The 12875-nt window shown below is 39.7% G+C and overlaps 1 protein-coding gene across 1 annotated transcript in view; it reads left to right on the top strand.

Moving 5' to 3' along the window:
• Psmd1 (proteasome 26S subunit, non-ATPase 1) overlaps nt 1-12875 on the top strand; it is a 104063-nt gene that overhangs the window by 7277 nt on the left and 83911 nt on the right. The window contains exons 2-7 of the mRNA XM_090355020.1: nt 1127-1170; nt 1789-1862; nt 3052-3221; nt 8161-8366; nt 10572-10715; nt 12339-12565. Of these exons, the coding sequence (XP_090211146.1) occupies nt 1127-1170; nt 1789-1862; nt 3052-3221; nt 8161-8366; nt 10572-10715; nt 12339-12565 (865 nt within the window). The remainder of the gene's footprint in view (nt 1-1126; nt 1171-1788; nt 1863-3051; nt 3222-8160; nt 8367-10571; nt 10716-12338; nt 12566-12875) is intronic.

Raw genomic sequence — 12875 nt, forward strand, 5'->3', positions numbered from 1 at the left:
GAGGCAAACAGGTGCTTTGTGTAAAATGCCACATTTTTTCACAATCAGTTCTCAGTTCTGTGGCTGTTACCATCCCTGCCTCTATCAATGCTTGATAAACTTTCTAGTTTCAGATTCTAGTTGGTTGTGAGACTATGGCAGCGTTCTTCACCTGAGCATCAAGTCCATCTCCAAAGTTGTTAGGCTTACTAACATGTGACAGTTCCCATTGAGTGGTACACATGTCACAAGAGCTGTTCACACTCACAGGCTGTTTTAAAATCAGGTATATTTTCTTGGTGGATGTTTTTAGTGTCCTATGTGAATCACTGTATCTGATTTTGGTACCTGGTGTATTCTATATGTATTTATTTGAATTAGGGAAGGGAAGGGGGACAACAAAATGATGAGACAAAGGACAAAGAGTGAACTAATGTGACAATGATAATCACAAGACAGTATGTTGGAAATGAACTTTACACCTTGGGGAGTTTGGCAGGAGGAAAGTGGGAAAAAAACATGGGAAGGAGTAAGAATGGTCAAGAAGAAATGTATATTACTGGGGCTGGGAGTTTGGCCTAGTGGTTGAGTGCTTGCCTAGCATGCACAAAGACCCAGGTTCAATTCCTCGGTACCACATACATAGAAAAAAGCCAGAAGTGATGCTGAGGCTCAAGTGGTAGAGCTCTAACCTTGAGAAAGTCCAAGGACAGTGCTCAAGCCCTGAGCTCAAGCCCAGGACTGGCAAAAAAAAAAAAAGTACCAGTGTTAGACTTTAAGATATTGATGTTGAAAACTCCTAACTAAGCTCTGATTTATAAGGAATAATAAACCTTAAATAAAAAAAAAGGAAAAAAAAAGAAATGTATATTACTGTAATTCCTCTGTACATCACCCTGACAATACAATTAAATTTAAAATACAATCATGTATATCCATACTCAGAATCTCAGAGGTACAGGTGCTTGTTGCTTGGTGGATATTTATGGCTCCTTAAGCCCTTGGTTGGTAAGGTCCCTCCACCTTCACTGTTCGCACTGTTGTACAAAAAAGTGCTGCACTTGTATGTGAGAATAAAGGCTCCCACTTGTTCATTTCTATCTGTGTGCACATGTTTTACAGTCATGATATACCTTTTGTCTTATAGCTGGAATTATTTCTCTTCTGGATGAAGAAGAACCACAGCTTAAGGTATGCATCGAAGGCAAACATTTAAAGTTATTTCCATTTGACAGAATTTTGGAATGTTACTTCATGTGACTATTCATTTCTATCGAAACTAATAAGCAATAATGAATACTTAAAGAAGGAAAAAGTTTGTTCTAGTAAGGAATAGCAGTATATGATTAGTCTGAAGTTTTGTAATTACAGAAAGGAAATGTATAATAAATGCAAGGAAAAGCATATGAGTTTATTTATTTCTGTGTTTGTCATAAATTAAAGGTCTTAGAAAATATTACTGTGTATTTGGCCATTGATTTGTTAGGGACTTTTTTTTTTTTTGGTGGGTCCTGAGGCTTGGACTAGGCCTGGGTGAAGTCCCTGGACTCTTCAGCTGAAGGCTACCACCCTATCCCTGGGCCTGGATGTTGTCCCTGAGCTCTTCAGGGACAACAGGTTAATTGGAGATAAGAGTCTCAGGTCCTTTTGTGCCTAGGCTGGCTTTGAACCTTGATCCTCAGATCTCAGCCTCCTAAGTAGCTAGGATTACAGCAGTGAGCCACTGCGGCCCGGCTTTTTGGGGGACTTTTAAAGGAAATGTCTTGCTAAAACAAAATAAAAATAGAATTTTTGTTTTATCTTTCACAGGAATTTGCACTACATAAATTGAATGCAGTTGTGAATGACTTCTGGGCAGAAATTTCGGAGTCCGTAGACAAAATGTAAGCAATTTTTTCTATACTTTTAAGTAAAGTAGATCTTCTTTCATTTTATGTGGATGTGAGTCTTTGGGTTTTTTTTAGCAACTTCTAAATTGTGGTTTGAATATTTAGATTTGGGCTTTTTGATTGGGGGCAGTATTGAGGTTTGAACTCAATGCCCCATTCTTGCTAGGTGAGTACTCTACCATCTGAGCCATACCCTTTCACTGATTGTTCTTTGAGATACGATCTTGCTTCCTTCCCACATTCATGACTAAACATCCACCCACCTATTTCAGGTTTCCTGGAATGACAGTGAATCCACCAAATCCAGCTTCCCTACGTGGAGATGGAGTCTGTGACTTTTCTGTCCTGCTCTGGCTTGGATCCTCAGTTATCCCAATCTCAGCCTCTCATGGAGCTTGGGATAACTGGTGTGAGCCACTGCACTCAGTTATGAGTTGAGGGCATCTTGAAAACTTGAATTGAGTGAACTTGAACCCTTTTCTTCTTATCTCAATCTCTAAAGTAGCTAGAATTTTAGGCATGAGCCACAGGCACCCAGTTAGATTTGAGATTTATGTTATTTTCTTGTTTAAGTAATTGTACAAAGAGGTTTCCTTTCAACAAATCAGGTTATAAGTACAATGCATCTGATGGCTGACACCTGTATGTAATCCTAGCTACTCAGGAAGTTGAGATCTGAGGATCATAGTTTGAAGTCAGCCTGGACAGGAAAGCCTGTGAAACTCTTATCTCCAGAAATTAATCACCAGATAGCTGGAAGTGGCAGTGTGGCTCAGAGGTAGAGTGCTAGCTTGAGCAGAAGAAGAGCTCAGGGCCAACACCCAGGCCCAAAGTTCAAGCCCCATGACTGATCTCACCCCCCATCCCTTCCTCCCCCCCCCCAAAAAAAAAAACTGATCCTAGATTTGGGATTTTTTTTTGCCAGTCCTGGGGCTTCAATTCAGGGCCTGGACACTGTCCTTAGACACTATTTGCTCAAGGCTAGCGCTCTGCCACTTGAGCCACAGTACCACTTCCGACTTTTTCTGTGTATGTGTACTGAGGAATCGAACCCAGGGCTTAGTGTATGCTAGGCAAGCACTCTACCACTAGGCCACGCTCCTGGCCCCTGGGATTTTTTTTTTTTTTTTTTTAAGGAATACCGCAACTTAAATAAGGCCTATCTTTTCCTAATTTCTTTCAGAGAAGTTTTATATGAAGATGAAGGTTTTCGGAGTCGGCAGTTTGCAGCATTGGTGGCATCTAAAGTATTTTATCATCTGGGGGCATTTGAAGAATCGCTGAATTATGCTCTTGGAGCAGGTGACCTCTTCAATGTCAATGATAACTCTGAATATGTGGAAACTATTATAGGTAATTTCCTTCTGTATCTTTTCCACTTCCTTCTTGCCCTGGCATATATAGCATTTTAATTTTTTTCTGAATATGATGTGTCCAATTTTTTTTTTTGCCAGTCCCATGGCTTGAACTCTGGGCCTGAGCACTGTCCTTGGGCTTTTTCCAGGCTGGAGCTCTACCTCTTGAGCCATAGGACCATTTTCCAGCTTTTTTATGTATGTGGCATGAGCCACTCTGCCCAGCTTTATCTTGTATTTCAACCAGAGTTACAAGTTCAATAACTATGTAAGGCCTGGGCCTCTGCTGTAGTGCAGTGCTAAAGTGCTGGCCAAGCACATCTGAGACCTTGAGTTCAGTCTCCAGCACAAACAAAAACTTCCCCAAATTATGAAAACTTTCTTTGTTTAAAGATTTTGTAGCTTAAAAAAATGTCTAAGGAGCCGGGAATTTAGCCTAGTGGTAATGTGCTTGCCTAGCATGCACGAAGACCCGGGTTTGATTCCTTGGTACTACATACATAGAAAAAAAAATCCGGAAATGGTTCTGCTGCTCAAGTGGTAGAGCTCTAGCCTTGAGAAAGTCCAAGGACAGTGCTCAGGCCCTGAGCCGGAGAGTTCCTGAGCACGTACTATGCCAAGAATGTACAGTGTAGGTACTTTGCATCGTTGACTAAGAGGAAACTTATAGTATTCACCTGGATTCTTTTGGCCAGTCCTGGGGCTTGAACTCAGGGCCTGGGCACTATCATTGGACACTTATTGCTCAAGGGTAGTACCCTGCCACTTGAGCTACAGCTCCATTTCTGGCTTTTTCGGATATGTGGTACCAAGGAATCGAACTCAGAGCTTTGTGCATGCTAGGCAAGCACTCTACCACTAGCCTATGCTCCTGGCCATCACTTGAATTCCTTTTGTTTGTTTTATTTTTCTTCTTTGCCAGTCCTAGAGCTTGAACTCAGGGCCTGGGCACTGTCCTTGAGCTTCTTTTGCTCAAGCTAGCACTCTGTCACTTGAACTACAAGACCACTTCCACTTCTTCTGTGTATGTGGTACTGAGGAATTGAACCCAGGTCTTCGTGCTTGCTAGAGAAGCACTATACCACTAGGCCACATTCCTTGCCCCATCACTTTTACTCTTTTTTTTTTTTTTGCCAGTCCTGGGCTTGAGCTCAGGGCCTGAGCACTGTCCTTGGACTTTCTCAAGGCTAGAGCTCTACCACTTGAGCCTCAGCACCACTTCCGGCTTTTTTTCTATGTATGTGGTACCAAGGAATCGAACCGGGTCTTCGTGCATGCTGGGCAAGCACTTTAACCACTAGGCCAAATTCCTGGCCCACTTTTACTCTTAAAGGCAGAGAATTGGATTCTCTTTCAGAAATTAAATTGGGAACGTGTTAGCATCAAAAAGGTGCACTGTACCTTAAAGTGTCTTTGAAGTTCTAACTTAGGTATTATTGGGATTTGAACCTGAAGCCTCCTCGTTGCTAGACAGGCAGTCTGCCACTAAGTAACCTTTCATCTGGGCACTAGTATCTCATGCCTAATAGCTAGTTCTAGCTACTCAGGAGGTGAGATCTTAAGATCATGGTTCGAAGCTAGCCCAGGCAGAAAAGTCCTCAGGAGACTCTTATCTCCAAGTAACCATAAGAAAATCAGAAGTAGCACTGTTGTTCAAAGTGATAGGGTGCTAGCTTTGAGCAAAACATCGTAGGGACAACTCTCAGGCCTTGAGTCTAAACCCCAAATAAGCCATCTCCAGCCCAGTTCTTTTATTCAGAGATGGAGGAAATGTCTTGCTAATTTAATCAGGCTGGTTTTGAACTCACAACCCTCCTGCCTCTACCTTCCAAGTATCAGAGATTACAGCATACCATTGTGTCTAGTTTTTAACTAGAATTCTTTGTTTACATTTTTAACATTTTTTTTCTTCTGTGACATTTTTGTTTGTTTTTGTGCTGATCCGAGAGGCTTGAACTCAGGACTTAGGCACTGTCCCTGAGGAGTTTTTTGCTCAAGGATAGTGCTCTACCAATTGAGCTCTACTTTCTGCTTTTTTTTTTTTTTAAACTTAATTGAAGATAAAGGTCTCATGGCCTTTCCTTCCCAGTCTGGCTTTGAACTATGATCCTAATATCTCGAGAGTCTGATTATAAGCAGGAGCCACCATGTAGGTATCCTGTTAAGGAAAATCCACATTAAGGCTTAATACTAGAACATCACTAGAATAACTTTTAAAAACAAATAAAATAGGGCAGGGAGTGTGGCCTAGTGGTAGAGTGCTTGCCTAGCATGCATGAAGCCTGAGTTTGATACAACATACACAGAAAAAGCCTGAAATGGCGCTGTGGCTCAAGTGGCAAATTGCTACCTATGAGCAAAAAGTATCTAGGGACACTGCCCAGACCTGAGTTCAAGCCCCAGGGCTGGCAATTAAAATTAAAAAGAAAGAAAGCAATAGTCGCTGGGCACCAGTAGCTTATGCTTGTAATTGTAACTACTTCAGGAGGCTGAGATCTGAGGATTTTGGTTCAAAGCCAGTCTGGGCATGAAAGTCCATGCAACTCTTATCTCCAATTAACTACCAGAAAACTGGAAGTGGCACTGTGTTTCAAATAGTAGAGCACTAGCCTTGAACTGAAGAACTCAGGACAGTGTCCAGGCCCAGAGTTCAAGCCCAAAGGTCAATGGCTTTAGGCATTTGATATATACACTAAGATATGTGTATAATTAAAATGTCTACATAATAATCCTTGGCACAACCAAAATGGAAACTATGAAACAAAGTGAGAAGTAAAACACATCTGTTTCTCTCTGTTTTTAGGGATTTTTTCTGATGAGTGTTGATCATTTTTCCAGCAATGATCTACAAGTGCTTGTATTGCTAACCATGTACAAATCGTCCTTGTAAATAGGACACTAGTTATAAAGTACGATGAGACGATAGAAGCCTTCCCTATCTCTAAACGATGTGTCTCAGCTTATTAAAAGTGATTGTGAATCCAGACACCAGTTTTATTTGTTTTTGTTTGGATGGAAGTAAGAGTCACCCATGTGGTTTTGTACTGACATAATTTTGTGTATGTCAGCAAGATTTAAGGGGATGTACAAAGTAGAATTTTGAAAAGACTCTCTACAGTCTTAGTGAGTTGCATAAATACTACCTACAGAAAATGTAAGAAAGGGAAAGTTTCTCTTGGTTTTGGTAAGCTGGAAATAAGGCTTGATTTGGGACATTAGTTACCATATAAATCTGGAATATAGTTATGAGGTAAATATAAACTTGATATGAAACAATAAACCTCATTTGAAACTTTAGGAGGTACAGTTTTTTCCCTTCAATTATATGATCTAAGGAAATGTTTCCAAATGCCTTGATTCTTAGCTTCTCTTGTGATGGGATAAGGGTGATTTTTCCACCTGCAGTTGATTGAAAAAGCTCTTGTTGGGCCCTGAAGAAAATTTTCTACAGTCAGAAGTGTTTAGTATCCATTTTGTGACTTCTATTTTGTTCTGGTTTATTGGGTTCTAACCATTGTAGTTCTGTCTGGATGAACCCTGAATGTGGCATACCCCCATTTTAAAGTCTACAGCTTCCCTAGAAATGCAAACTCATTGAACATGGGCCATCAGAGTGGGCTAACAATTCCTTATGCTAGTTCAAATTACTTGGGTTTTAGGGTTATAGTTTGAAACTACTTTATCTTGTCCTAGTTCCCTTTGAAAGGGGAGACCAACCAGTGAGTTATAGAAAGGATAATTACATACATTACTCCTCTCAAGTGGCTATTTATGTTCTGTATGAAGGAAAGGTAGCTTTTCTGCTTGTAGCTAGAAAATCTAGATATGATTTCAAAGAAATCTGACTTGAAAATTGTATTATTACATTTTTTGTTTTTGGTTTGTCTGTCTTTTGGTGTGTTGTTTTTTTTTTTGTAGGTCATTTTTTTGTCAGTGTGGGACCCGAACTCTGGGTCTGGGCGTCGTCCCTGAGCTCTTCAGCTTATCCCTTATGCCCTATCCCTTGAGCCATAGCACCACTTCTAGTTTTCTCATGTTCTTTAGTTAGTGCCTGGACTTTGAACCACGATCCTTAGATCTCAGCCTCCTTGAGTAGCTAGGATTACATATGTGAGCCACCTCACCTGGCTATTCTTTTTCCCCTAGTCCTGGGGACTTGAACTCAGATCCTGGGCAATATCCCTGAGCCTCTTTGCGCTCAAGGATAGTGCTCTACCACTTGATTCACAGCACCACTTCTAGCTTTTTCTGAGTAGTTTATTGGAGATGAGAGTTTCACAGACTTACCTGCTAGGGCTGACTTCAAACTGCAGTTGTCAGATTTTAGCCTTCTGAGTAGTTAGGATTATAGACATGAGCTGCATCTTGCATAAATTGTATTTTTGTTGTTGTTGTTGTTTTGCTAGTGCTGGGGCTTGAATTCAGGACCTGAGCACCATCCTTGGGCTTTCTTAAGGCTAGAGCTCTACCACTTGAGCTAACGCACCACCTTTGGGCTTTTTCAATGTATATGGTACCAAGGAATTGAACCTGCATCTTTATTCTAGGCAAGCACTTTACCACTAGGCCAAACTCCCAGCCTCATAAAACTTTTTTTGTTTGTTTTTGCCAGTCCTGGGCTTGGACTCAGGGCATGAGCACTGTCCTTGGGTTCTTTTTCTCAAGACTAGAGCTTTACCACTTGAGCCTCAGGACCATTTCTGGCTTTTTTTCTATGTATGTGGTACCGGTCTTCGTGCATGTTAAGCAAGCACTCTACCACTAGGCCAAACTGCTGGCCCCCCATAAAATGTTTGAATTGAAAATATCAAGTAACATTTTAAAATGTGCGTATTTATAGTTACCTTATGAGTATATGTGGTTATAAATGGAGACCTTGTCCTTTTTGGTAGTTTAGCTCAGTTTATAAAATAATCAGTTATTTGTTTTCTCCATAGCAAAATGTATCGATCACTATACCAAACAGTGTGTGGAAAATGCTGATTTGCCTGAGGGAGAGAAAAAGCCAATTGACCAGAGACTGGAAGGCATTGTAAATAAGATGTTTCAGCGATGTCTAGATGATCACAAATATAAACAGGCTATTGGTATTGCTCTGGAGACCCGACGACTAGATGTGTTTGAGAAGACCGTACTGGAGTCGGTAGGTAGATGATAGCATTTTAGAACTTCTTATTGTTGGTGAATTAGCAAAGCAAGTATTTCAAACTGAAAATTTAGTTACTAGTGAAAAGAAAATCTAGTTAAAAATAAGATGCTGTTTTTAAAAATTGGTTTATGTGTATATATGAATGTTGGCTATGCTTTCCTAGAGTATCTGCTTTTATTTTTTTGCCACTACTGGAGCTTGAACTCAAGACTAGCCTGCACACTGACCTTGGGCTTTTTCAAGGCTAGTGCTCAACTACTTGAGCCACAGTACTACTACTGTTTTTTTGTGTGTATGTGGTACCAAGGATTAAACCCAAGGCTTTGTGCATGCTAAGCAAGATAGAGTATCTACTTTTTTTTTTTTTTTTGCCAGTCTTGGGCCTTGAACTCAGTGCCTGGGTACTGTCCTTGGGGTTTCTCAAGGTTAGAGCTCTACCACTTGAGCCACAGCACCATTTCTGGCTTTTTCTATGTATGTAGTACCAAGGAATAGAACCTGGGTCTTCATGCATGCTAGGCAAGCACTCTACCATTAGGCTAAACTCCTGGCCCAGAGTATCTACTTTTATCTTGGCACATTTCTTTTTTTTCACAAAGGAGGCCACATGAGTTACCATCACCTTTTAAGTACAATGTATTGATAAGTTACATTTACTACACTTAAACCTAGATAACAGATTTAAGTATCCAGGAATTATGGTGACTATAAGTCACCAACCACAGTGGCCCTCAAGCCTGAGTTAAGTGGATTTTCCTTGACCACCTTGCACTGTCCTTGAGTTACTTCTCTGTACTTCAGTCATATTGCATTTACTCATCTGTCCATTCTTTTTATTGCTCTACCCTACTCTGTTGAAAAAATATTCTTTCCTTTTCTTACGTGCTATATTCCTGTTTTGTTTAGAGCTTAGTTCAGTTATTAGTTGTTTGTAGAACTTTCCGTCAGTATAAATTCTCATCCTCCACTTCGAAGACTCGTCTGGTAGTTTTTGTTAATTTCATGGAATGCTGGGCTTTTCCATAATATCTTTTTTATTTTTCTTCTGTTGGTCGTGGGGCTTGAACTCTGTGGGATGTTGATCCCCGACAGGTGGGTCTCTTAACCCCCTTGATGTACCCCTACTAAACACCTCTGTTCTACTAGCAGGGCCTGGGAGTGCCCCTGAGCTCTTCAGCTCAAGGCCATCCCTCTAGCCCTAGAGCCACAGCACCACTTTGTTTTCTAGAGGTTAATTGGAGATTAGAGTCTCATGGTCTTTAGTACCTGGGCTGGCTTTGAACTGAAACGCACAGATCTCAGCCTCCTGAGTAGCTAGGATTACAGGCGTGAGCCACCACACCTGGCTCATAATAACTTTTTTTTTTTCTTTTTGTGATACTGTGTTTTGAACTCAGAGACTCATGCTTACTACCATTTGAGCCACACCCCCAGCCCATGATTTTTAAAATATTTTTAGTAGTTATTTAACAATTGTCTTCCTTACCAGAAACCATCAGGTATTTTTGTACATTTCATTACTGCTTTCAAATCCTAAGTCCTGGTTTAGCAAAGTAATGATTTGTTTTAAAAAGTAAAACAAATGAGAATATATTAAATAATTCTTCTCTTCATGTGAATAATATTAAAATATTTCCTATAATTCATTTAAAATAATTTTTGTGTGTATGTGTTGGTAGTTGAACTCTGGGTTTTATGCACATTTATACAAATAAACTAAGCTATGTTTTCAGCTCCAAGAAATTCTTTGTGAATACATAGTGGCAACTGCTGTTGTATGTGTATCAAGGAATCGAACCCAGGTCTTGGTGCATGCTAGGCAAGCACTCTAGCACTAGACCAAACTCCGGACCGTAAACTGTTGATAGTTTTTAACTGGAATGTTTCTCAGGAAAATTGCTAGTCACAGCCCAAGTTAATTTCATTATACACTATTGAATCAAAACTTGCTCTGTGTGTGTGTGTGTGTAGGTATACATGTGCGTATACACACACATGTGTATGTGTGTGCATGCGCGTGTGCATACACATGCACACGCACAGGAGCGTGCCACTATACCTGGCCCTAGATTTTTATTGTTTAAAGGGTTGAGATAATTGGCAGTTCTGAATGGTTAAGAAGGTAGAAAATAATTCCATTTCAAAATAAAAATATATTTAAGTAATTAAATAATGATATGCCTTTTAATTATATTTCAGAATGATGTCCCAGGAATGCTAGCATATAGCCTTAAGCTCTGCATGTCCTTAATGCAGAATAAACAGTTTCGGAATAAAGTCCTAAGAGTTCTGGTTAAAATTTACATGAACTTAGAGAAACCTGATTTCATCAATGTTTGTCAGGTAATTATGTTGTGTTTTATTACTCTATTCTGTGCTGTGCCATGTAATCATAATTACATTACTGTTTATTATATGTTTATCAGTTGCTCTTTATATAGTCCATAAGAAATAGTCTCAACACTAAATGCTTGTTTTGTTTAAATAATTCTTTTTATGTATTCTTTTTTGTGTGTTTTGAAAATAATCAGAGGATTTAAAGAAATTTTGGAACCACATTAAAAAAGGAAAGAAGATAAAAACTACTTATTCTCTCCTGTGTCATTAGGAAGTATGGAATTATGCAATGTAGAAATTATCCAGGTTCATTATTTGAACACAACCAAACATTTGGGTATATTATATCCCCCCCCCTTTTTTTTCCCAGTCCTGGGGCTTGAACTCAGCTTGAACACTGGCCTTGGGCTTTCTTTTTCTTTTTTTTGGGGGGGGGGGGCGCTTGTGGGGCTTGAACTGGGCACCTGGGAGCTGTCCCTGAGCTCTTTAGCTCAAGGCTACCACTCTACCCCTTGAGTCATAGTCCCACTTCCTGTTTTCTAGTGATTAATTGGAGATAAGAGTCTCGTGGTATTTACTGCCCTCCCCCCCATGGCTTTGAACTTTGATCCTCAGATGTCAGCCTCCTGAGTAGCTAGGATTATAGGCATGAGCCACTATTCTTGGCTTCCTTGAGTTTCTTAAGGCTAGAGCTCTACCACTTGAGCCACAGCACCACTTCTGGCTTTTTCTATGTATGTGATACTGAGGGATTGAACTTGGGTCTTTGTGCATGCTAGACAAGCATTCTACCACTAGGCTACCACCCAGTCCTTATCCCTTTGATGAATTTGTTCAGAAAAAAATTTAAACAGTACAGTGCAAAGTTTTTCCTTCAGCCACAGTTCTCTTCCCTGGAGACACTATCAGTGTGTTTTTTGTTGGTGTTGTTGTTGCTTTTTGGCAGTCCTGGCGCTTGTACTCAGGGCCTGAGCACTGTCCTTGCTTGAACTCAGGGCTTAGCACTCTACCACTTGAGCCACATATCCACTCTGGCTTTTCTACGTATGTAATACTGAGGAATTGAACCCAAGTCTTAATGCATTCGAGGCAAGCACTCTACCACTGTGCCAAACCCCTGGCCCAGGTGGAAGAAAATTTAAGCAGCGTTTTTAAAATGAAAGCCTAATTTTATTAGAGGATAATTTTGTTAACATATGTGGCAGATTAAGAATAGAAATGCATATAATGGTCATTTTGATCTCTCTTATTCTATTGCAGCCCAAAAGTGTTACATGAATGAATGACTCCTAGAGTATATAGCAGTGCAGATAGTATGGGTTAAACATTATTTGGATGTAAATTATGGATAAGAATTCAAAGAAGAGATGATTCATTTGGTATCTGTTACTGAGTAATGTTAATTACCAGGCACCATGTTAGTACTTGTGAATGTTATATGTACAGCCTTTTTTTAAAAGCAGATTCACTTCAGAAACATTTAGGCAGTGTTGGGTTCAAAACTAAAATGCTAGACACCATAATCTCCACCTGACCTGTGATTATATTTCAATGTAGACTGCCTTTTTAAAAATATTTTGCAGATGAAGTTTTCATTTATGTATGCTTGTTCTTTTGTCTCCTTTTCAGTGCTTAATTTTCTTAGATGATCCTCAGGCTGTGAGCGATATCCTAGAAAAACTGGTAAAGGAAGACAACCTTCTCATGGCGTATCAGATTTGTTTTGATTTGTATGAAAGTGCTAGCCAGCAGTTTTTATCATCTGTAATTCAGAATCTTCGAACTGTTGGTACCCCTATTGCTTCTGTGCCTGGATCCACCAATACAGGAACTGTTCCAGGATCAGAGAAAGACGGGTATAAGTATCTTTTTCTGCATCAGAACTAACTGAACCATCTTTATTTCATTTTAGGGGTCATCTGATTTTGTTATGTTTGTTGTTTATTAATTCTGCTGAAGAATTTTTTTTTTCAATTTGTTTGGGAGAATTGAATAACTTGGGTTCCTTCATCTCAGAAATGCTTAGAATTTTTCCTTAATTCTCCTTGGAAATACTCAAAGGGCAAGCATTATTATCTTGTAAAATAACTTAATTTGACAAGGTACAGATCTGATATAACACAAATTCTATTTGGTAAAATTTAATTATAAATTGTTGGTTCCCTT

This window comes from Megascapheus bottae, chromosome 21 (genome assembly GCF_031878675.1).
Source record: "Megascapheus bottae isolate mThoBot1 chromosome 21, mThoBot2.hap1, whole genome shotgun sequence".
Taxonomy (NCBI): domain Eukaryota; kingdom Metazoa; phylum Chordata; class Mammalia; order Rodentia; family Geomyidae; genus Megascapheus; species Megascapheus bottae.